We start from the raw sequence: 22,005 nt of genomic DNA on the forward strand, positions 1-22,005 counted from the left end.
GGATAAAATCACGATGTTAACCACAAAAGCTCAATATTTATATTAAGAAGTTCCAAAAAAAGGAATTACATCACGAATGCAAACATTAAACATCCCAGCATTCCAAAACAATTGTTCTTCTCAGCAAGTAACCGAGAGTTAACCGAGAAGCTATAAACAGATAAAAACCCATATCCACCTAATTCTCGATGTTAATATCTTCAGCATCATTATCCGAAATCTCATTAGCAGAAATTAGTTCACCATTATAAAAATCCTTCTTAACATCAAAGTTACCTTCATCAGTAGGAATCTTATAAAAATATTTTGCTTGTTGAAGAGCCTTCTCAAAGCCAAGTTTGTGTTGTTCAAATATAAAACTTTCGGCTTCAAAAACATTAGTCCTCAGCTGATTAATCTCCTCATCCATAAGTTTGATGGTGTTTTTGTCAGATTCATTCGCAGAAGATAATGCCGATACTTTTTCGTTCAAAAGTTGATTTTCTTTAAACAGCTGAGCATTCTCTGTACTAGATTTCAGGTTTTCACTCTTCAAATCAGAAATTTCTTTTCCAAGACCTTCGTTTTCAACTTCTTGTTCCTTTTTTTGCTTTTTCATCTCTTCTAACTGCGAAGATAAAGAGCTCATTCTTTCCTTATACTCAGCAAGATCATTCTTCAATTTTTCAAACTCAGATAAAGACACACAGTTCCCATTCTTCTCTTTCATCATTTTTCCAATCAAAAGATTTCTACTCGACAATTCAATAACAGAATCCGCCAATGAAGCAGCATCCATATTTTTCAGCATGTTGTAAGATGATTCGCTAAAAGACATTTGAACAAACTTTGCATATTTAGTTGTAGCACTAAATATCGTTTCAGAAAGAGGTTCAGATGAAACATTTTCACCATGGCGATGGCACCGAGAAGACGAATGCGACCTCTTGCTACTCCTATCTCGTTTCTTTGATTTCTTCGAAGGACCGGCAACATCAACATTACTTGTCGGTTCCACCACGTCAACATTGGCAACAGGTTCCACGATTTCTACTTCCACCACATGATTCACCACATTCTCACGTCGGGGAGTTACATCACCCACTTTGTTCAGCAATTTCGAAAAATAAGATCGAGCTTTCGGATTAGTGCTTGCCATCAGAGCTGAAAATCAGTAAAAAATTTAGCAAAGTTAAAAAACTCATCCTAAAAAGCAAGAAAATGTGGAACAACCACGTACCAATAAGATCTTCTCGAGGACTTGATGAAGTATACAACTGTAGCAACGCGCAAGTGGGAACTTGGTACGAGAGGCGACTAAAAACTTCAATAACATGACGATCGGCCACACCCATCGAATGAAAAGATATCGAGTTAAACTTCACGGGATCTCTCGTCCAATACAGAGGAAATTTTGGAGAATCTCCATTAAAGAAGTACTCTCTTCCTACTGGCTCTATTAGAATTTTGAAAAAACTTCCCTTAAAATCCTTGTATGACGACGTAAAGGGCTTAAGAAAACACACGTTGGATTTGCTAATAAGGGATAGCCACCCCGGCCGTTTACCAGGCCGAGAACTATAATAGTATAGAAAAGCATAGGGACTAGGAGAAAGTGACAATAATTTACACAAAATACTAAACGCTTGCATCGCAGCCCAACCATTAGGATGAAGCTGAGTAGGAGCAACATTAAGGAAATTAAGAACGCCCATTTGAAAATTGTTCAAAGGCAATCGAATATGAAGATCTCTGAAAAAACAAGCATAAAAATAAAAAAATTCATAGCTATCACCTTCTCGGCCATGACACACATTATCAACATCTCCAACACGCCGAAATGAAATGATATCATTTTCAATATCAGAATAATAAATTTGAGAATGGGAAAGAAAACTCCGAAGTTCGTTAGCAGAACGATACTTCGAGAAAAACTCTCGGACTTTAGAATTAACCCACTGATAACCTGGACGAAAATTTTTCTGGGGCTTAATAAATTCAAATTCTTGAGGAACATCAACAGTAGGAGCTCCATTTGAATCATTCATACAAGATGGAGTAGCAGATGAAGACTTCGAATCAGGATGAACTTCTTCTCGAACCACTCGGCCAGTTGATTCACCACCCGCGCTTGAACATTCATCAGTAGCAGAAGAACTTGAAAGAGACATTACCTTCGCAAGAACTGAATGAAGATCGACAATAAACTTTCTTCTCAACAGCAACAAAGCTCACACGAAATCATAAAAGATTCAATGACAAACCTATTTATAGCCCAGAGTAAACCCTAGAATTCCAAACGTTGCAAACAATATGAAACCATTAAAAAATATATCATCTAACGGTCAAAATAGCAAGTTCACGTCAAGTCATTTAAACTCAGCAAAATAAAGCACGGAAACCAAAGCGTTTCATACCAAATCAAATCAAATGTCAAAATTATTATATTATATTAAGACACAAATATTTGTTTAAACTTAAATAAAATATTTCTGTCTCGGGGGCTAGTGTACTGGTAGGCTAAAACCGAGAGGTTTAGGCCGAGAACAACATGTTGAGTAACCAAGGGGTGATAAGGCTAAAACCGAGAGGTTTAGACCGAGAGCGGAAAAGATATAGTTAAAGAATAAAATAAAATATAAATATTATTATAAAAATGAAACCCAATTAAGTTAAAAACCTGCATAAGGGGTGTGTAAATAATAAAAAGGTGTAAAAAGAAAGTCCAAAAGAAAAGGGGAAAAGCCCATTAAGGAAACCCTATAAATAGAAGTTCAGAGTAAGAAAAAGGTAAGAGTGAATATTGTCTGATGATACTTTGAAATCATATCTGACTTTGGCATCGGAGCGCCTTGCAGGTACCCCCCAACCTGTGTGAAGGAGAAGCCGAGAGTACCTTGCTGAGGGAGAAGCCGAGAGCACCTTGCTGAGGGAGAAGCCGAGAGCACCTTGCCGAAGGGAGAAGCCAAGAGCACCTTGCCGAGGGAGAAGCCTAACACACTTGCCCAAGAGGGGTCCAGAACATGAACCCAAGAAGAAACTAAGAGAATCCGGTCCAAGAATAGAGTATTTGTGTAAAGCCTAGTCTTGTCAACCTAGTTTCAGTATTCTCGGTCTTTGTTGTAAGAACATATATTATAAAAGATACCCAGGATTTAAAAATTGTAATTAATATATTAAAATTAATTAAATTTTGATTATATATAAGATAATATGTTAAGTGATATAGGATTATAAAATTTAATATTAAAAAAAATATTTTTTAATTATAAATAATAAATAGGTTTTAATAATTAGTATTATTATTCAAATATAAAAAATTAACTTTTAATATTTTAATTATTATTATTATAACTTAATTTTATATAATGTTATATAAAAGGGGGAGACAGGTGAAAAATGAGATGAGATAGTTGATTTCATTTGTTGAAATTATTACACCTTCTTTCTCAAAATAAATAATAAATAATACATTACAAATGAAGAGTGATATGATAAATTACCATTAATTTAGAGTCTCTGAGGAAGTTCGATTATTGAATATATCACAACATTAATAATAAAAAGGAGAGGATTTAAATATAGTTAAGCAAATTGTAATAGGTTAATTAGATTACTTGATGGTAATTATTATCAATCTAATTCAGTTTTATGTAAAGTAAAGTTTTGCATCACTTATTATATTATATTTTAATCTTATTTTTATTAGTAGACGTGATGTCTAACATTGATTAAAACCGTGTAAAACATGTGCTTGGGTTGGGTTGCCTTTGAAAACTTTGTAAGAAAATGATGGGCTGAATAATCCAAAGTTTCCGAAAATAAGCACATAAATGACGATACTTTGGTACCAAGATAGAATACATTCATTTTCATATGACACCACTATAACAAATAAAAGATTTATTTATTTATTAATATAAAATCATAATAATATTATTAAAAGTGGTTGTTAGGTGGAATTTTTTTAGGAGTGTAAAAGTTAGTTTTTGTAAACACAATGGTGCATCAAACTTCAAAAGCTATTAATTCATTATTGAAAGAAAAAAAAGCGCGTTTTGACTGCTAAAGCTGTAATTAGCTATTTGCTTAGATCCTTAACCTACCAATCTACCAAAACCTTCAACTTGGATTTGGAATTTTCATATAACTTTTTTCTTTTAACAACAAACCATGTATTGGAATATCGCTGTCTTCAATTTTAGTCAATTTTCTGTGTTGGAAAAAGTTGCATATTCAATTTTCTTTTTATCCAAGGAAAATAAATTCTGTTGTATTGTGACAGATACGTTCTTTCTTGTATAGCTTCCGAAAACACCGACATTTTTTTCTTAGCATTAAAGGATAAATTAAGGTTTTACACTTTTTTTAATGTTTTGAAGTCAAGTTCAATAACATAATATTATTATATTTGTTCCAACCAGAGATATATATATGGATTGAGATACCTTGAAGTATCCTCTTTAATTTATTTATTCATTGATAAAAAAAAAATATTATTAGATTTAATTATTATATTTGGAATATTGTTTGTGTATTTTAATAAATTGTTACTGACTGGAACAATTCTCTCTAATATTTTGATTGTTTAATTTTTTTTATTCTTCTTGTATTTATTTTTTAATGTTCGATTGTTCTTCTTTTATTTTTTTTCGTATGAACTGTTTAGTGGTTGTTAGAAGTTAACCTGAAAAAGTATTCCAATAATCAAGTAAATGTTAGGTATTAAAGTGTATGCTGTATTGATAAAAGTGTATCTTACTCTTTTAACAATGGTTATTTATAGTGTTTAGTAGTGAGTTATTTCGCTCATGTATAATATCTGACACGTTTATTTTTAATAAAAGAACATTAACTCATTAACTGATTTATTTTATAGTTATTGAATTTATAGGGTGTTATCCGAATTTATAGGACTATTGCTATTCAAGATAACTAGTTTACCGGTTGGTCATTAATATTGAATAATTTGATTTATTTGACTTTGATTGATTTTTTTCATCATAATTTATTGGAGATCATCGACTAGATATTAGAGTCTTTCATAGTATATAAATGGGTGCAAATCTCATCCCATGAATCGGTTTTATAGGGTTGAGTTTGGCTTAAAGTCCACTTTGTAATACAATTATTTTAAAAAATATTAAATAAGTAATATATATATATATATATTTAAATTATTTTTTTTATCTCAATTATGTGAAATTATTTGAAATAGTGATGTTTTTTTTGTGAGATTTAAGTGGAATAAGAGATAAGGCAGAAGCTTGTAGACGTAGCCAGCACAGGAATGAACGCATCACGTTGTCCTCGACCCAATGTGACACACCGTTCCATGGCTGTGTCACCGCTGAAGCTGTCAATACATGTTGATGGCCACCGCGGAATCTGCAACTATGTATTATCAAAAATATGTCGTTTTACAATTGAATACTGTGGTGGATGGTCCATTTATAATGCCTCACTGTGCAAGAGAGAGACACTTGACGCAAACTACCAAAAATCATTGTTACTATGAAAGCAAAATCTCTTCATGCTCCAACAACACACAACACAGTGCATGCAACATTCTACTTCTTTTCTTTGATTATTGCCCTTTCTCCGCTTTCATAACAAAAACATCTTCACATGGAAACTAGGTTTTCTTTCCCATACTAACCCAACAATACACATTAATCCTACAATCATACACCAAGGAGGCCATTAAGAGAGATGATAAATAATGTAGAGGTGGGACAAAGATACATCACTACAGATTAATTAAACAAACTAAAGGAAGTGGAAGTGCCTTCAACTTCACTTATTGCTTAATGAAATGCTTATAAATTAAGACAATGTTACTTTATTATCATTGCACGTTAAAAAGTAACAAACTAATATAATTTTAAAAATTTTAAAAACCATTTTGGTTCGTAAAATTTAATATTTCAAGTTATTAAATAAAAAAGATATTTCTCCAATGTATTTAAAATATGACATCTTTTCCATGTTGAAAAAAAAAAATACTATATTAAATTACTGTATGACAGAGTATAACATTAGTACTACTACTTTTGTATATCCAACCTAGGCACCGACAGTGAACCTCTTTGCTTTGTGAAAAAAATAGTAATAAGGAACAACAAAGTTCAAAAAGCAACAAAACGTTATACTCATGATTGGAAACCTTTCTCGGTTGAAGAGTCAACCGAAATATATATAATTTTATTTTTTATGATTAATTAATTAATAATAAAATAATAATACAATAATATATATATACATATAATTTTATAAAAATAATATTAAATAACTAACTTTATAAGAATAACTCAAACACTACTAAACAATTATTACATTTTAAAAACAAAAATAAATGATTATTATACCAAAGAAAGACCTATATATTTCGAAATATTTTGAATGGATGTAATGATTTAAACAAAATTAAACAATATAGAGGATTTGAAAAACATGAAATCATATTGAAAAAAAATTATACACTTACAAAAGTTTAAAAGATTCTATGTATTTAAAACGATTATATATATACTTGTAAAATTGAATTGTATTTTAATGGAACTCGTAAATAACGGGTCAAATTAGTTATGACTTAGGAAAAGATAGTGGACATATTAATCAATTAGCTTAAAAAACACATGTATTGTTCTATTTTTATTTTTTTTAAGGTTTATGCTTGCTAATTGATTTTATGTTTTGTGGTTTAATATGAAGTATTACATTTTATTTACTATCATATATAACTGTTTTTAGTATATGTTGTGACTTATTATACTTTTAAGTGAAATTTCAATTTTATAAATCTACGTCTATTATTTTTTTTTAATAAAATTGATTCTTATATTATAATATTATATATTTAATAGTTAAAATGATGATATTTTTATTGAAATTGATTTAATTCTGCTTGAAACTTCAAAATCATGTTTTTATCGGTTCAGATTGCTAAAGAAAAATATTTTAAAACACTAATAAGATATATAATAGCATCACTAAAAGTCATGTATGAAAAAAAGCCCCATTCTTGTGAATTGAAAAGTCGTATATAATAATAATATAACAATAACAAAGATAAAAAGCGATACAAAATTCATTAAACTTTGGTAAACAAAATGATTCTCTGAACTATTATATGATTTTGAGTATAAGATGACTCATTATAATTTAGATAATTTGAATATGAGATCATTTTTTTTAGTATTTTAACATCTCAATTTAATATCACCAAATTCTGTTTTATTATAAAATAAGAATTTATTTATTTTATTAAATATTACAGGATTTTTTGAATGTTTAAAATTTTCGATTGAATACGACGTTATTTATTTAAATAAAAATATGTTAAAATATTTTGAAATGGAATCAATAGACTTCCTAAATATAATTGAATAGAATTATTTTATTTAATATTTATATTCTAAGTTTTAAAATTATAAGTGCTGTAAACAAATTAAAGTGTGATAACCACAAGGAAATTTTATAAGTTTTATTTTTTTATTAATGTAGTTAAGAGAGGGTAATTTAAGATGGTCGAAAAACCTACCGGAGAAATTACAGCAAAATGGAAGAAGCAATAACGGTGGCCTCAAAGAAAGAGGGCACGTGTTACTTTTTTTAGCGAAAGCGCTGTCGGTTGCGGCTGGCAGACGGTAATGCATGGGACACGTGTCAGTCCACAAATAAACCATTCCCCATCCCTACATACCTACATCATCACCATCATCATCATAATGGAACCAAGCCTTTAAACCCAAACAGCACTTTTCATCTTCACACTCCTCCACGCAATCCCCACTTTTCCGGTCTAATTTCGCCGGAATACACGTTCTCCACTCTTCTCTCACTCTATCTCATGCTTCCCAAATCAATTCACCCCTCACTGGAACCTCAACCCAAAACGATTCATACCAAAGCCACCATCACTTCTTCCCTCACCTCCCTCCTCAAACCCCGTTTCTCCCCCCAAAACCCTCGCACATGGATCATCTTCACCGTCCTCTTCATCCAGATCCTCCTCCTCTGCAACCTCCGCAGTTTCTCCTCCTCAATTCCCACTCCTCTGCCGTCCACCGTCGTTCACCACTCTTCCCGAGCCCAAGACCAATGCGGCTCCGGCAAGGTCTTCGTCTACGACCTCCCCCGAACCTTCAACCACGAAATTCTCCAGAATTGCGACAACCTCAACCCCTGGAGCTCCCGCTGCGACTCCCTCTCTAACCAGGGATTCGGCCAGAGCGCTGCCGCGCTTGCCGGAATCATCCCTGAGGATATCCTTCCGGCGTGGCACTGGACCGACCAGTTCGTCACCGAAATCATCTTCCACAACCGATTATTGAATCACAGGTGTAGGGTTAAGGAGCCCGAATCTGCCACGGCGTTCTATATACCGTTCTACGCTGGACTCTCGGTGGGGAAGTTCCTCTGGCTTAACTGGACCGCAGTGGAACGGGATCGCCACTGCGACATGATGCTGCGCTGGGTTATGGACCAACCGTTTTTTAAAAGATCAAACGGTTGGGATCATTTTATTACCATGGGGCGCATCACGTGGGATTTTCGCCGCTCCGTGGACCACGATTGGGGTTCTAGCTGTATCTACAAGCCTGGGATGAGAAACGTCACGCGCCTTCTCATAGAGCGTAATCCTTGGGACTATTTCGACGTCGGTGTTCCCTACCCCACCGGATTCCATCCGCGCTCCAAATCCGACGTCACGCTCTGGCAGAACTTTGTCCGCACGCGCCAACGCAACTCGCTCTTCTGCTTCGCTGGGGCGCCTCGACGCGCGTTCCGCAACGACTTCCGCGGGGTTCTGCTGAGTCAATGCCGCGACTCGGGCGAGTCGTGCCGCACCGTGAACTGCACTGGGACGCGGTGCTCCAACGGCACGTCGGTGATTCTGGAAACGTTTCTGGACTCGGATTTCTGCTTGCAGCCTAGAGGGGACAGCTTCACACGCAGGTCCATTTTCGATTGCATGGTGGCCGGTTCGATTCCGGTTTTCTTCTGGCGGCGAAGCGCGTACCTGCAGTACGAGTGGTTCTTGCCGGCCGAACCGGGGAGTTACTCAGTTTACATAGACCGGAACGCAGTGAATAATGGAACCGTAACCGTGAAAAACGTGCTGGAGAAGTTCACCAAGGAGGAAGTGAGGCAAATGAGGGAGAAAGTGATTGAGTACATTCCGAGGTTGATTTACGCCAATACGAAACATGGGTTAGAGGGTATGAAGGACGCGTTCGATGTTGCCATTGAAGGTGTGTTCAAAAGGTTCAAGGAACAGGAACAACCGGAGTTTCACAAGTGGAAATAGCGGCGAAATAATACTTCCTTCCTCCTAGAATTAGAAAAACTATAAATAAATAAAAAAAATACTATATGTTTGATTCAGGTGAATTCGCTAGATTAGAGTTCCATTTTTTCTTCTTTTTCTCTTATTACACGTGTTATCTATAGATGCACAATGCCATGTACTATATTGTTCTTGCAATTCTTTTTACTCGATGAATTATGAATTTATATGATACATGAGACATATATTCTATGTCGAGCTTTGACATGATGGTTGCTAATCCGTGCCATATGGTTTTTTGTAATCCTCCCAAAACAATCGAATGATGTACTATGCTGCTTGTTACTGATTCAGGATTGGTGACCATGGCTGATTGATATTACTCTGACCTGGGCCTGCTGTTTTAAGGTTTTCTTCTGTTTTTCTGGAGCAATCATGAGGTGGAGGAAACTGACACCATATCACAAAGAAAAACGCTTTATAAAAAAACATTGTCTTGGTCTCCTTGGATGTATTATCATCTACATCCTAATGATTTTTCTGAGCAAAGAACATGCAATGTGCTTGACAATGATAATAAACTCACCAGTTATGTAAACTTCTGTCTGCTGCGTGTTTTCTATAATAATTTATTATCATTGATTGCTATGATTTTTGTGAACAAAGAAGAGTGCAGGTGTGCGAATGAGCAAATCGTATAAAGAGCTTCGAGGTAAAATATGTACGTTCATCCGCCACTCAGTTGATCAGTGCTGGGGTGTTGTGTGGATTGAGAGAAACCCACTCCTGTTCCTACCCTTTTTAACCATTTTACTGTTGAAAAGTATCATTTTTGTTTACTGTTATAGTTTGCTTGGTTTCTGTAGAATGGATGCAAACTTCCAAGGGATGAACCACAAAAAGTTAAATTTGTACCCCCTCCAATTCAAAAGTGGTTATAAAATTGGGGAATCTATTTAATTCTGCAATGGCCATGGGGCCCTTCAAAGGTTTAACTCAGCATAAGAATGGGTGGACGTGCAAAACTGCTACCGAATCTCCATCAGAAGGTGTATGAATAAAGCACTGTTAATTTAAAAAATAAATAAAGCACAATTAAATTAAATTAAATGTTATACATGACTCATTTGTTGAAGACCTTTGTGATTGCTAAAGTTCATCTTTTAAAAATCAATCCGAAGGAATTCCATAATTTTATTTTTCTATTATTCCATGTTACCTTTTAGAATGATGGCGTCGTTACACTGCAAAACATGGCACGTTAAAGCCAAAGAAATCGTGGCGTTGAAAGTGACATGTCCTTGTTACCATTTCACTATTTTCCACTAAACAAACATGGGATACGTTTCTACCATCATGATAAATTTGGACCTCAACCTGCACCCTATAACTGATATTAAAATTATCCTATTTAGTTTTAAATAGGGGCGGAATGCACGTCACAATATAATATATATAATATATATATATATATATATATATATATATATATTGGATGTGATATTTCAAGATATAATTATGCATTTGAGTTTTGGAACACTTTTCTAGATTACATATTTCGGAACAACTTATTGGAATAGGCTTTTTTTAATAAGTTTTTGGATCTATTTTCTAGAATTTCTTTCCCAATGTAATTTGTGTTTCAGATTTATCTTTTCAAATGAGATTTTATTTTTCTATTTTATTCTGATATTTCATTTCTGGAATGCAAAACAGCATATTCTTGTAACCATTTCTCAATTCCAGATTAAACAAGGCAATTTTATAATTTCAAAAAATTTATAGGGTGCAAATTAGAATTGATTAGGTGCATGAAGCAAAAGCTGAACAAGACGATACCTACGCCCAGCCCAATCCAAAAACACGCCAGCGAAGCCGCACCTTTTTTCATCACACACTCAGTTTCATATCTCTAATTCCATTTTCTCCATTTACTTCATCTTCTTCTCTATGCACGCACGGACACCGCGAACCACGACACCGGACGAGCTTCTTCTTCTTCTTCGCCACCTTCACGCACACGACTGTGACGGTTATCTCCCTAGACGTGACACAAATAGGTAGTTTACTTTTCGTAAACCCTAGGTGTGACGGTGGCTATCTTTAACGTTTGCCTTTTTTTTTTTATCTTTCGGAACTCCATTGATAATTTCGCTTACATCCCTTTCTTTATTCCTTAGAACGAATTCATTTGCTTTTTTTAAAATTGATACCCTGTTTTCCTTCATTGTCTGCACTGTTGATTTGTTATTAAGTAATTGTTACAGTTTGCAATGTTGTGATTTTAGAATTGGAATGTGCATTCTTATGAATGTTCTATCAATGATTACCTACAGGAAACATCTCATTGCTGAGTTCATGATCCATGTCCTCCAGTTGCTGGTTGTTGCTTCTGCTGTATTTGGTTTTCTCATGGAAAATAAAATAATCTAAATTTGTGAATTTCGTATAAATTATATTGTTTAAAGAAGTGGAACAAGTGATTTAACCAGTGTGATTTGAAAGAAATTGTTTGATTTTCAACTTATATCTTGGTTTACATGTTAACCAAATGCTACTTGTTGCTTTCCATCTTTTCTTAGTTGAATTTGCTAAAATGATGTTGTTATTCTTTTCATTTTTTAAGGTCGCTATTATGAGGGGTTGGTCAAGCAACGCAACCTGTGAATCTTATGCAGAACTAATATGAGACGTCTCAAAACAGGTAGACACATTCTCACTTCTACTCTTAATACTATCTAACCAACAATATTAACAACAATCATTTGATTTAACAGGAAGTTTGTCTTAAAAATTTGTTATGATTATATCAAGCTTATATGGAATCAATTAGTTGATTCAAGATACATGTTTCAATTGAGGTCATATTAAAATCTGATAATGAAATCATTTAGACTTCTATAGCAATCTCAGAATATCAAGACTAAACAATTTTACTCATGGTAAAGAAAAATGAACTATAAATTTCAAACTTGGATTTTTCATTTGATGACCCCAAATGGATAAATTAAAAAAAAACAATTTTTTTATGTGGTTTAAATTAAAATCCAAATCACTAATCATAGTGTTCCAGATGCAAAATTGGCAACCACAATGGTTTTATCCTTCATGACAACGATGGTGTTCCAGATGCAAAACCAGCTTCTTGATGACATGTTATCAAGAAGATGTATAGTTGGGCTTCTATCTAGTTATTTATGTTAAATAATTTTAAAAAATGTTACTAAATTTGAACCTTTAAACATAGTTTAATGTAATTTAAAAAATTCAAATATATTATAGATCAAAGTAAACTACTTAGCCTAAACTAATCCAACAAAAGTAAACAAATATGCATAAAAGTAAAAATAATGTAATTCGTGTTAAGAAACGCAAAGTTGTAAAACTAAGTTCCATTAAGATTGGAAAGTTTGTCATTATGTATGTAATTAAAACAATTTTTTTTATCTTATTGCTAATTTTCCTTAACTCACTAATCATGTCGTGCCGAGTTTTCATAGAGATCAAATACGAATTTTCCTAGTTAATTGAGACGTGTCAAGTGGATTTTGGTTAAAATTAAATTTATGTTATTTTGATGTTTGATTCATGTTTTAAGTGAAATATTGACTTAGAGTAGTGTAAAAACCATTGTACACTAAAAATATCTTATCTAATGATACTTTAAACCATTCTATTTATTAAAAAACATTTTTTTAAAAAAAATTAAGCAAATTTTATTTTATTTATCTAGTGATACTTTAAAAATATCTTAACTTAATTTATATTTGATCATTGATTACAAAATATAATATGTACTTTTTATTTTACAAAGACATTTTAAAAGTAATATTAAGTGATTAATAAAATTTAATATATTGAATCTATCTATATATATATATAGTTAATGTGTTTTACTTATAAACGATGAGAATGGAAATAGTACAAATTAAAATGTTATGTTTACTCAGTCATTAATTAAAAAATACATTTTAATAACACATTTTTTTATCAATGACAAATGCGGGATGATAAAATAGGGACAGTATCTTCCTGAAATCTTAAGTCTTTTTTCCTCCACCCTTGCAAAGACAAAAATAATCTTATTATTTTTTAAAATTCTCAAGATGCACATAAGACCAACACTACTTTTTATTCGTCTTTTGTTCACAGACTTCACACACGCATTCCATTTTTCTTTGAACAGCGGCGATGCGGATCCATCTCTTAGTATAGGAAGGTGTTTCTTTTGGTGGTGGTCGGTAGTGTCTCGAATTATCGTTTCTGCAATTTATATCTAGTATTACAGATAATGCAGTTCGGTAATTTTACGGAATCAGGAATCCGCATTGGTTTTTTCACATTTTGGATTTGGAAATCCATAAATCATCTGGAATGGAGAATTTGTAAATCTTTCAGATTGGAGAATCCGTAAATATTCTAAATTGGAGAATCCATAAATCTTTTAGATCCATCAATTTGTAACAAAAATTAGGCTTTCGGATTCAATAATATGGAAATCAACAATTTATTAACATTTGCTTCCAGAACTTCTCCTTATCCAAAAAACATGATTCACTTTCGGATTGATGAATCCCTAGAACACTCCACCATGGTACCCTTTTCCAAATAAAAGGTCAAGGTCAGTTTTGAGATTTTTAAAATTATGGGGTGCAGGAAGAAGAACGTAGGGGTGCAGGAAGAAGAACGTGGGGGTGCAGGAAGAAGAAACCTAAAATAGGCCAACCTATTTGGGCTTGTCAATTCTTTAGTTTACTAAAATCAGGTAGAAGTGGGCTGATATAATATATAATAGTGACATGCTAAAGAGATATATATTTTAAAAGTATTTGGTTCGAAGTACGTAGATGTGAAAATACTTAATGTATACTTACGTAAGTGAAAATACTGAATTCATTGAGCACATAGGTCTTTAAGGTTAATTTTTAATATCACAGTCAAACCCAATTAAAAAAATCAGGCTACAGTTTTATTAAAACCCTAAACCTTTATTTAATTTTTGGAAAACTTTTACTAAGTGTAAATTATAAATTTATAAATTTATTCTCATTAAAAATAAGAAGTTAAATTTATAGTATACAAATAAATGTAATAAGAAATAGACTAAAATTGTTTGACAAAATAAAAAATAGAAGATTTATGGAAAAATCAACCCTGGGAAGTTTCTCCATTTCCGTATATACCATAATCTACGCAAACTAGAGACACTAGGTGTCGATACCCCAACAATTTATTTCGATGTGACTGTTGAATTAAAAGAAAAAGGCCACTTTCATTTCTCCATCGTGAGTAGGATATATTATTAGGAAAATCGTTTATTGTATACAATTTTTTCTGTAATGATTTTAGAAAAAAATATACATAATAAAAAATAAATTTATAATTAAATGATATGAGAAAATATTAAAGTAATAGTATTATTAATTGTAAAGTGAATGTAGAAAAAAATGTTTATTATAAACTTATCAGATTCATATTATTATTATTGAGTTTGGTTTTCCAAAAAAATATGTATTTACCCTACAAGTTTCCAAGTCGTGGACATTTAACCTTAGTATGATATATACCTCGAGATTTACGTTAAGACCTTTTGAAGGAGAAAATCGCGAATTCTGAAAATTGGTAAATATTATCACTAAAAATATTTACTTAAATTTTATTGAAATGCAAAACTAATATGCTATTTTAATTTATCATCATGTTAAATGATTCAATAAAATCTTATAAAAAAATATTTCAAATTGAATAAAATCATATTCTTACTTTTTTTATGAAAATGTTTTTTTAAAAAAACTAAATGTTAAAAACATAATTTTCCGAACTTAAAAATTTACCTTAAGTATCAGCATAAATTGCAAGGTGAAATACTAATTTCTTTAGAAAACTGCGACAGACACGTTTACCTTATTATCCTATTACCTTCTGAGTTTTGCCTTTTGTCTTTTGCACACGACATTGAAAGGTTTAGTTTTTATTTTGCTAAGGCAGTGAAACGTTTCAGTTCAAATCGCCCCTCATTTTTTCTATTCCCCAACAGCTCCACTCTTTTTGTTCTTGTTCCTTTGACTAAATTTTCAGCTTTCAGAACAAAAAAAATGTTCAAACAGGTTCTTCTTCTTCTGCTCTTCCTGGCCTCTGGAATGACCCTCTCAGTTTCAGAGTCCCAATCTCTTTCTCTTATGCCTCATGCGGCTGAGTCCTTCAATGTCAGCTATATCCAGGTACTTCTAACTATTGCCTCTCACCAGCCCTTTTGTTGCCACTCTCTTTCTCTTTTTCAAAATTTTCTAGTGCTATTTTAATAAGGGGAAGACTTATTAATATTTTCTTAAACAGCTGAAGAACACAGGGACTTGTTCTTACTTGGTGGTTATATCTACTAGTTGTTCGTCTACTAGGTATACAAGAGATCAGATCAGTATTGCTTTTGGGGATGCTTATGGAAACCAGGTTTTGTTTTCTCTTTCTCATCCAATTTCTTCGTTTATACAGTTTGAGTGAAATTTTCTATTACATTTTCTCTGTGTATCTGTAAGGAGAATTGTTAATAAATCTATTTGTAACTAAATGTAATGCAATCAGTTGTAAGTTTATAACCTTAGATATTTATACTCATAGTAATAATTCATTGAATCAATAATTAATTATATCTTTTATTTATTTTAAATATCTTTTGAATATCTGATTCCAAGTCTAAAGAAGCCTTTAAATACAAATCAATCTCATGTGGAACTCTAAATACAAATCAATCTCACATGTACTACTGACTCAGTTCTCATACACACTATTAGTGACTTGAGTGTCTTAGAATCTTATGTAGTTGGAATTCCCCTCGTCTTCGGATTTCCCCTCATCATCTTCAACAAACTCGTCGATCATATCTACGAGTTATAAGTCGGTTTGCAAGGCAAACCATCTTCTTCCACCTTGGGAAATCAAGATGTCACACCCCTCTAAACATTAGTTGAGATGTTATTATCCATGAATTGAGTAGTTTCCACGGTAAAGGAAGGGGAAATCACCAGGAGCAGGTGTCTCTAGAGCCTGAGCAAGAACAAAGGGAACAACCTCGAAAAAATACCAATGATGTCAAAGTTATGATCAAAACTATAGCAAGAGGATTTGCTTGGGGAGGCAACTCAAGTTCTGCAAGGAAAAGACATCTTTGTAGTATAAACTCGAAATTTGGCAGGTTGAAAAAGCTCTTCATCGACGGGAAGCTCGACAAACCTGTTGTACTGATCAATGTTCTTAAAGGTTGACATACCTACTTCTCTCATCTAGTCGTACTCGAACCTATTGCTAGGGTTCACAAGGGAACGTGTACACACCTGAGGATATGTCAAACTGCTTACTACGTTTAGCATAAGTGAAACATTTCGAATATTCAGGATCCGATACTTTAGTGGAGGTTGAAACCTTGTATAATGCTTTAATTGGGTAGAGAACTCTCAATCAACTCGAAGTCGTTGTTCTGCACCGCACATGATCATAAAATTCCCTTGTGAGGATGGAAAGATTATCACGGAAAGGCCGGTCTCAAAGCGGAAAAAGAATGTTATGCGCAGAGTCTCAAAATCACAACTTATTCATTGAAAACTCCTACCAGTAGTGCAAGCCAGATCGATGAGGTGTTAGATTTCCTAGAAAAGCATGACATTGATCAGTCAAAAGAGAGTAACAATGTTCAAACATGTACAATATCGAAGATACACCTCGGGCTTCTATTACTGATGATAAGATCGACTTTGACCCACAAGCCGAATTTGAGGAGAATCAACCTACCTTTGATGAGCCCTTGATAAATGTGTAATTGGGTTCTTGACAAAATTAGTGTGCAAAGGTGAGCAAAATGATCTACTTATTAAGAGATGCAATAGAATGAGTCTTGGTAAGGAATTTTGACCTTTTTGCGTGGAGTCCAATAGATATGTGTGGCATTGACCCATACTTCATGTATTGTAAACTTGCCTTACTTTCTCAAGCTAGCCCAAAGATAAAGGAAACCCATTAAGGAAAGGCGTTTAGTTGTGGAACACAAAGTCAGTCAAAGATGGCTTTATTAGGAAAATCATTTACACCATGTGATTAGCAAAAGTGATTATGGTAAAAGAATCAAATGGCAAGTGGAGGATGTATTAAACTTAAACAAGGTATGTCCCAAGGACACATACCCTCTACCGAATAAAAATCAGATTGTTGACAACACGACAAACTACGAGTTGCTTTGTGTCCTTGACGCATACTCGGGATATAATCAAATCATGTACTTACCCGATGAAGAAAAAACATCTTTCATGACTAAGGAAGTACATGTCGATTGATATAAAGTCATGTCATTTGGATTAAAAATGTGGGTGCAACATATGAGTTTCTCATGGACAAAGTCTTTAAATAGGTAACATAATGGAAGTACATGTCGATGATATGATGATCAAATTGACAAATGTAGAGGACCACTCTGCCCATTTTGAGAGAGTTTTCAATAAGGTTAGGAAGCATAACATGTGCCTCAATCTTGAAAATTGCTTTTTCGGAGTCAATAGTGGAAAATTCCTCAACTTCATGATCACTCAATGAGAAATAGAAAACAATCATAACAAGTGCAAAACAATCCTAACTATGAGAAGTCTGAGTAACTTAAAAGAGGTCCAAAGTCTTCATGGGAAACTTGTGGCACTAACAAGGTTTCTTCCTAAGCTTGCAGAGAAAGCAAAGCCTTTCTTTGGGCTCCTCAAAGGAAAAAAAGGTTCAAATGGGATGCTAAAGGTGAAAATATGTTTCAGAGTATAAAAAAGGATATCTCCTCCCTAATGGTACTGGTAAGTATTGCTCCATTCAACTCTTTTACTATACTTGTCAGTCTCAAAGTTGATCATAAGCTCGATACCAGTTTACGAAGAGGGTAAGAAACAAAACCCTGTGTATTTAATTTTGAGTCTCTAGCTGTCAAAGTTGTACACTCTAAGGATAGGTTTTTGTTTCTATCAGCAAATCTATTTACTTTTAGTCAGACGTGTTCTGTGTTTATCAGCAAAGTACAAGTTGGCTTGGCCAAATGGTAGCTTTCTATTGGGGTATGTGTATGCCCAAACCACCAAAACATATCAATGACTTTTGAATATATGTTTGTAAATTGCACATAACTCATTCAAATTGGAATTTGAAAAGGAGAAGGGAAGAGAAGGACCTTAGTAGGCTTGTGCATCTAGTTAACCGAGGAAGTTCTAATTTCAGTAAGAAGTTGATTAAAATGTATTGAAAGTGTTGAAGTTTTAGATAGCCATCTAATCATAGGTTGTTATATCTGATAGAAAATTGTTGGCTTTTGTAATGATTATTTTTGAAAGTCATATCTAAAATGATTTCTAATTAACTTAAAGTGTAAAAAATGTTATATTTATAGTATTTTAAAAACTCTTTGAATAATTGAAAATTTGTATTTTACTTTTTTCACATATTACCAGATATATGTACCAAGACTGGATGATCCAACTTCAGGTACATTTGAGAGTTGTAGTTCAGATACATTTCAAATAAGTGGTCCATGTGCATATCAGATATGTTATGTGTACCTATATAGACATGGATCAGATGGTTGGAAGCCTGAAAGTGTGAAAATCAATGGTTATAATGGAAGGCCTGTTACTTTCTATTACAACACATATATCCCTAGAGATACTTGGTTTGGATTTGATTGGTGCAGCGGTGCTTCTTCTTCTTCATACCAGGTATCCAAGCAGAAATGGTTTATATTTATTGTTCTAGGATTTGTTCTATGTTTTTGGTCGTAAGTTTGTTTATTTTTTATCTTATAATATTTGATGCACCTATGTACCCATGAAACTTGCACTATATGTTGAAGTATAATATACACTAGATGTGTAAAATCTGTGTCTAAATTCAGTTTGTTACTTTTGTTTCTTTTTAATTTTGTATTCTCCTGATTATGATGTGCTTAATGTTATCACAAGGGGTTTGGAGGGTGGTGTTGTAAATTAATACCCTAAACGTTTTATAACCGTAAACTTGAAGATATGGTGTGATTCGGATCATTCTTCTCGGTTTCATTTGGTTAAGATGATAGTTTGGTGACATCAACACCACTACTCTCAGGGTGTGTCTGGATATAATTTGCAGAAAAAAAATCACCTTTTTCCACTTTTATTTAGGAGTTACAATCGTGTTGAACACAACTCATTCATGAATAATCTGGACATACTCTCTTGAGCATTTGTCAATAGGTTGGCTTACCCTTTTGCTTCTTTTTCTGCTTTATTGACTGTGACTGGGGTTGTGGGTTTTGGGGCTGTATGAGGATGCAGAGTGTTGTCACCTTGTGATGGAGTTGTGCTCTGATGGGAGGTTTGTTGTTAGGATGAGGGAGTGGTGTGTTGGGAACATGCAACTACTGGGATATTAAGAGGTAATGATGCAGGTTAAGTACTGTCATGACATGGTTTGGAGTCCTCATTAATGTGTGTTTGGATTAGGGAGGAGATTTGTGAGGAGGAGGGGGAGTGGATTTGTGAGGATAAGAGAGAATGTGTGAGGATGTGTTAGGTTGTTTGGATTGAGGGATGATAGTGTGGATTTGTGAGGATGATTTATTGAAATTTGTGAGTGATATGATAGTTGAGAGAGAATTTAAAAAATATTTTAAAGATGTAAAATGTAAATTTGCAAATTATCCTTATTATTAAAAATATTTAAATAATAAATTATGATTTTTTTTTTTATATTTGAGTTAATTAAATTTTTGTAATATATAAAAATTTAGATTTATAAATGTAAAAATTGGAAATTGTTACATAAAAATAAATTATTTAAAATTTTAAAAAATATAATATAAAATAATTTTGTATTAAATTAAAATGATATTATTAAATATATTAAAATTTATGAAAATAGTAATAATTATTATTTTATTATTTTTATTATTTATAATTATATGTTGTTATTAATAGTATAATTAAAAAAATTTATTATATAAATTTATATAATATTTAATATATTAATTTTACATATTGTATATATAAAACTATGTTAATAATGATAATAATAACAAAAATAGTTTAAATATTATATATAATAATATTAATAATTATTATTATATTATAAAGAAGTTAATATATTTAAAATTTATTCTAATATACAAAATATTTATAAAATAAATTTACTATGTTATCTTTTTATAATCAATATTATTATTATTATTATATAAATTTAAATATTTATTATCAATAATTATATATTTATTATTATTAATATTTATTATTTATTATTTTGTGTGAAAAATAGTGATTTGTGTTTGAATAACATGATAAAATTGGTGAAAAAAACCCTAATCCAATAGCCGCAAACGAGTAAAAATGGAGAATGGAGGTGCTGGGTCTGCTTTCTCTTCACTAAACATAAAATCGATTTTCACTTTTATACAATCACCATGAGGATCGATTTTCATGACAAAAAAAAAACTAAAATGGCATCCAGTATTAAGCTTGTTAAATGGATTCTCCTCTTTGATGCAGTGTGTAAAAAGCTAAGTGTGTCACGTATGTACAGTTTGAAATTTAAGGGTATTGTAATAAATTATCTTATTGTACGTTATGGCACTCGCTCATCATTGCATACAAGAGAAGAAGAAAAAATCATATCTACTCGCTCGTCCATTTCCGCTCTCTCCTTCAAATTATTGGATCCAAACAACAAAAATCCCCGCCCGTCAATCCGCGCCTACAGAGTATCAACAGAAGCAAACAAAGCATAAAATAAGCAATGGCAGTAGAACCTAAATCCCCTTCAAATAATAACAACAAAGTTGTATTTTTTTAATTAACTTCAAACCTTAAACATTTTAAATGATGCCTCAAATCATCATATTTGATTTTTAAAAAGTTCCAATTTTGGAGGATTTAACACTTATTTAAACATAACATCCATGATTGCCAAATCAAAACCACTGTTTAAGTTATACTTGTTGGAAGCTTCAGTTGCTTATTAAAAAACTATTGTTAGTCTTTTCTATCATATTTAATATCAAACTTCACCTTAAAATACATATTTTTTTCATTTTAAATATTCGAATTTGGAATGTAGGTTTAAATTGATTTAACCAAAAAAAAAAATCAGGAAATTTAAATAAAAAAAAAAAAAAATTCTTAATGCCTTGATTAAGTGTATAACGAGTTAATTCTTGCAATTTTTTAATATAAAATAATTTAAGCTGATGTTATAACATCTACCACATACATACAACCTATGAAGCTCAGACACTTCTCTTAGATGACGTGTTCATATCGGACACGACACTCATACACAATTTTAAAAAGAAGAAATACATTAATTTTCTAAAAACTCAAACTTATTGTATAAATTTTTATTACGATTATAAAAATAAGAAACAAATTCTTTTGAACCAACAATGAAAAACATTTTTCTGCCAAAAAAAAGTTGAAACATACTTGTGCACATAAATCTTCATTGTCAATTTATATAATTTATAATTATATAATATATACATTCATGTCTCCGTGTCTTACATTTTATAAATTATACGTATTTATGTGTTCGTGCCCGTATTGAATTAGTGTTTGTGCTACATATCATACAACTGCAATTTAGTGACAACAAAAAGTACTACAAGGATTCAAATAAGTAGTTAAAGGAATTAGAAACTGATCCATCTTATTGTATTATCAATTAGACTCTACCATATATGTCACACAATATAA

At 32.3% G+C, this 22,005-nt stretch overlaps 2 protein-coding genes across 4 annotated transcripts; both read left to right on the top strand.

The window, feature by feature from the left end:
• Window positions 1-7,692: 7,692 nt before the first annotated feature.
• GT18 (glycosyltransferase 18) lies at window positions 7,693-9,538 on the top strand. Its single transcript, XM_068638274.1, has one exon. It carries the CDS (start codon window positions 7,832-7,834, stop codon window positions 9,290-9,292), a length of 1,461 nt encoding a protein of 486 aa, XP_068494375.1. The 5' UTR covers window positions 7,693-7,831; the 3' UTR covers window positions 9,293-9,538.
• A 1,580-nt stretch (window positions 9,539-11,118) lies between these two features.
• LOC137830760 (embryo-specific protein ATS3B) lies at window positions 11,119-19,202 on the top strand. 3 transcript variants are annotated; one of them, XM_068638277.2, is made up of 6 exons: window positions 11,191-11,331; window positions 11,608-11,653; window positions 11,898-11,975; window positions 15,357-15,492; window positions 15,608-15,721; window positions 18,739-19,202. In XM_068638277.2, exons 4-6 carry the CDS (start codon window positions 15,367-15,369, stop codon window positions 19,063-19,065), a joined length of 567 nt encoding a protein of 188 aa, XP_068494378.1. In that variant the 5' UTR covers window positions 11,191-11,331; window positions 11,608-11,653; window positions 11,898-11,975; window positions 15,357-15,366; the 3' UTR covers window positions 19,066-19,202. The 3 variants fall into 3 exon arrangements, with proteins under 3 accessions (XP_068494377.1, XP_068494378.1, XP_068494376.1); XM_068638276.2 differs by lacking the exon at window positions 11,608-11,653 and having other exon boundaries at window positions 11,119-11,331; XM_068638275.2 differs by lacking the exons at window positions 11,191-11,331; window positions 11,608-11,653; window positions 11,898-11,975 and having other exon boundaries at window positions 15,216-15,492.
• The last annotated feature ends 2,803 nt before the right edge of the window (window positions 19,203-22,005 follow it).

This window comes from Phaseolus vulgaris, chromosome 7 (assembly GCF_051622355.1).
Source record: "Phaseolus vulgaris cultivar YP4 chromosome 7, ASM5162235v1, whole genome shotgun sequence".
In the NCBI taxonomy this organism is placed as follows: domain Eukaryota; kingdom Viridiplantae; phylum Streptophyta; class Magnoliopsida; order Fabales; family Fabaceae; genus Phaseolus; species Phaseolus vulgaris.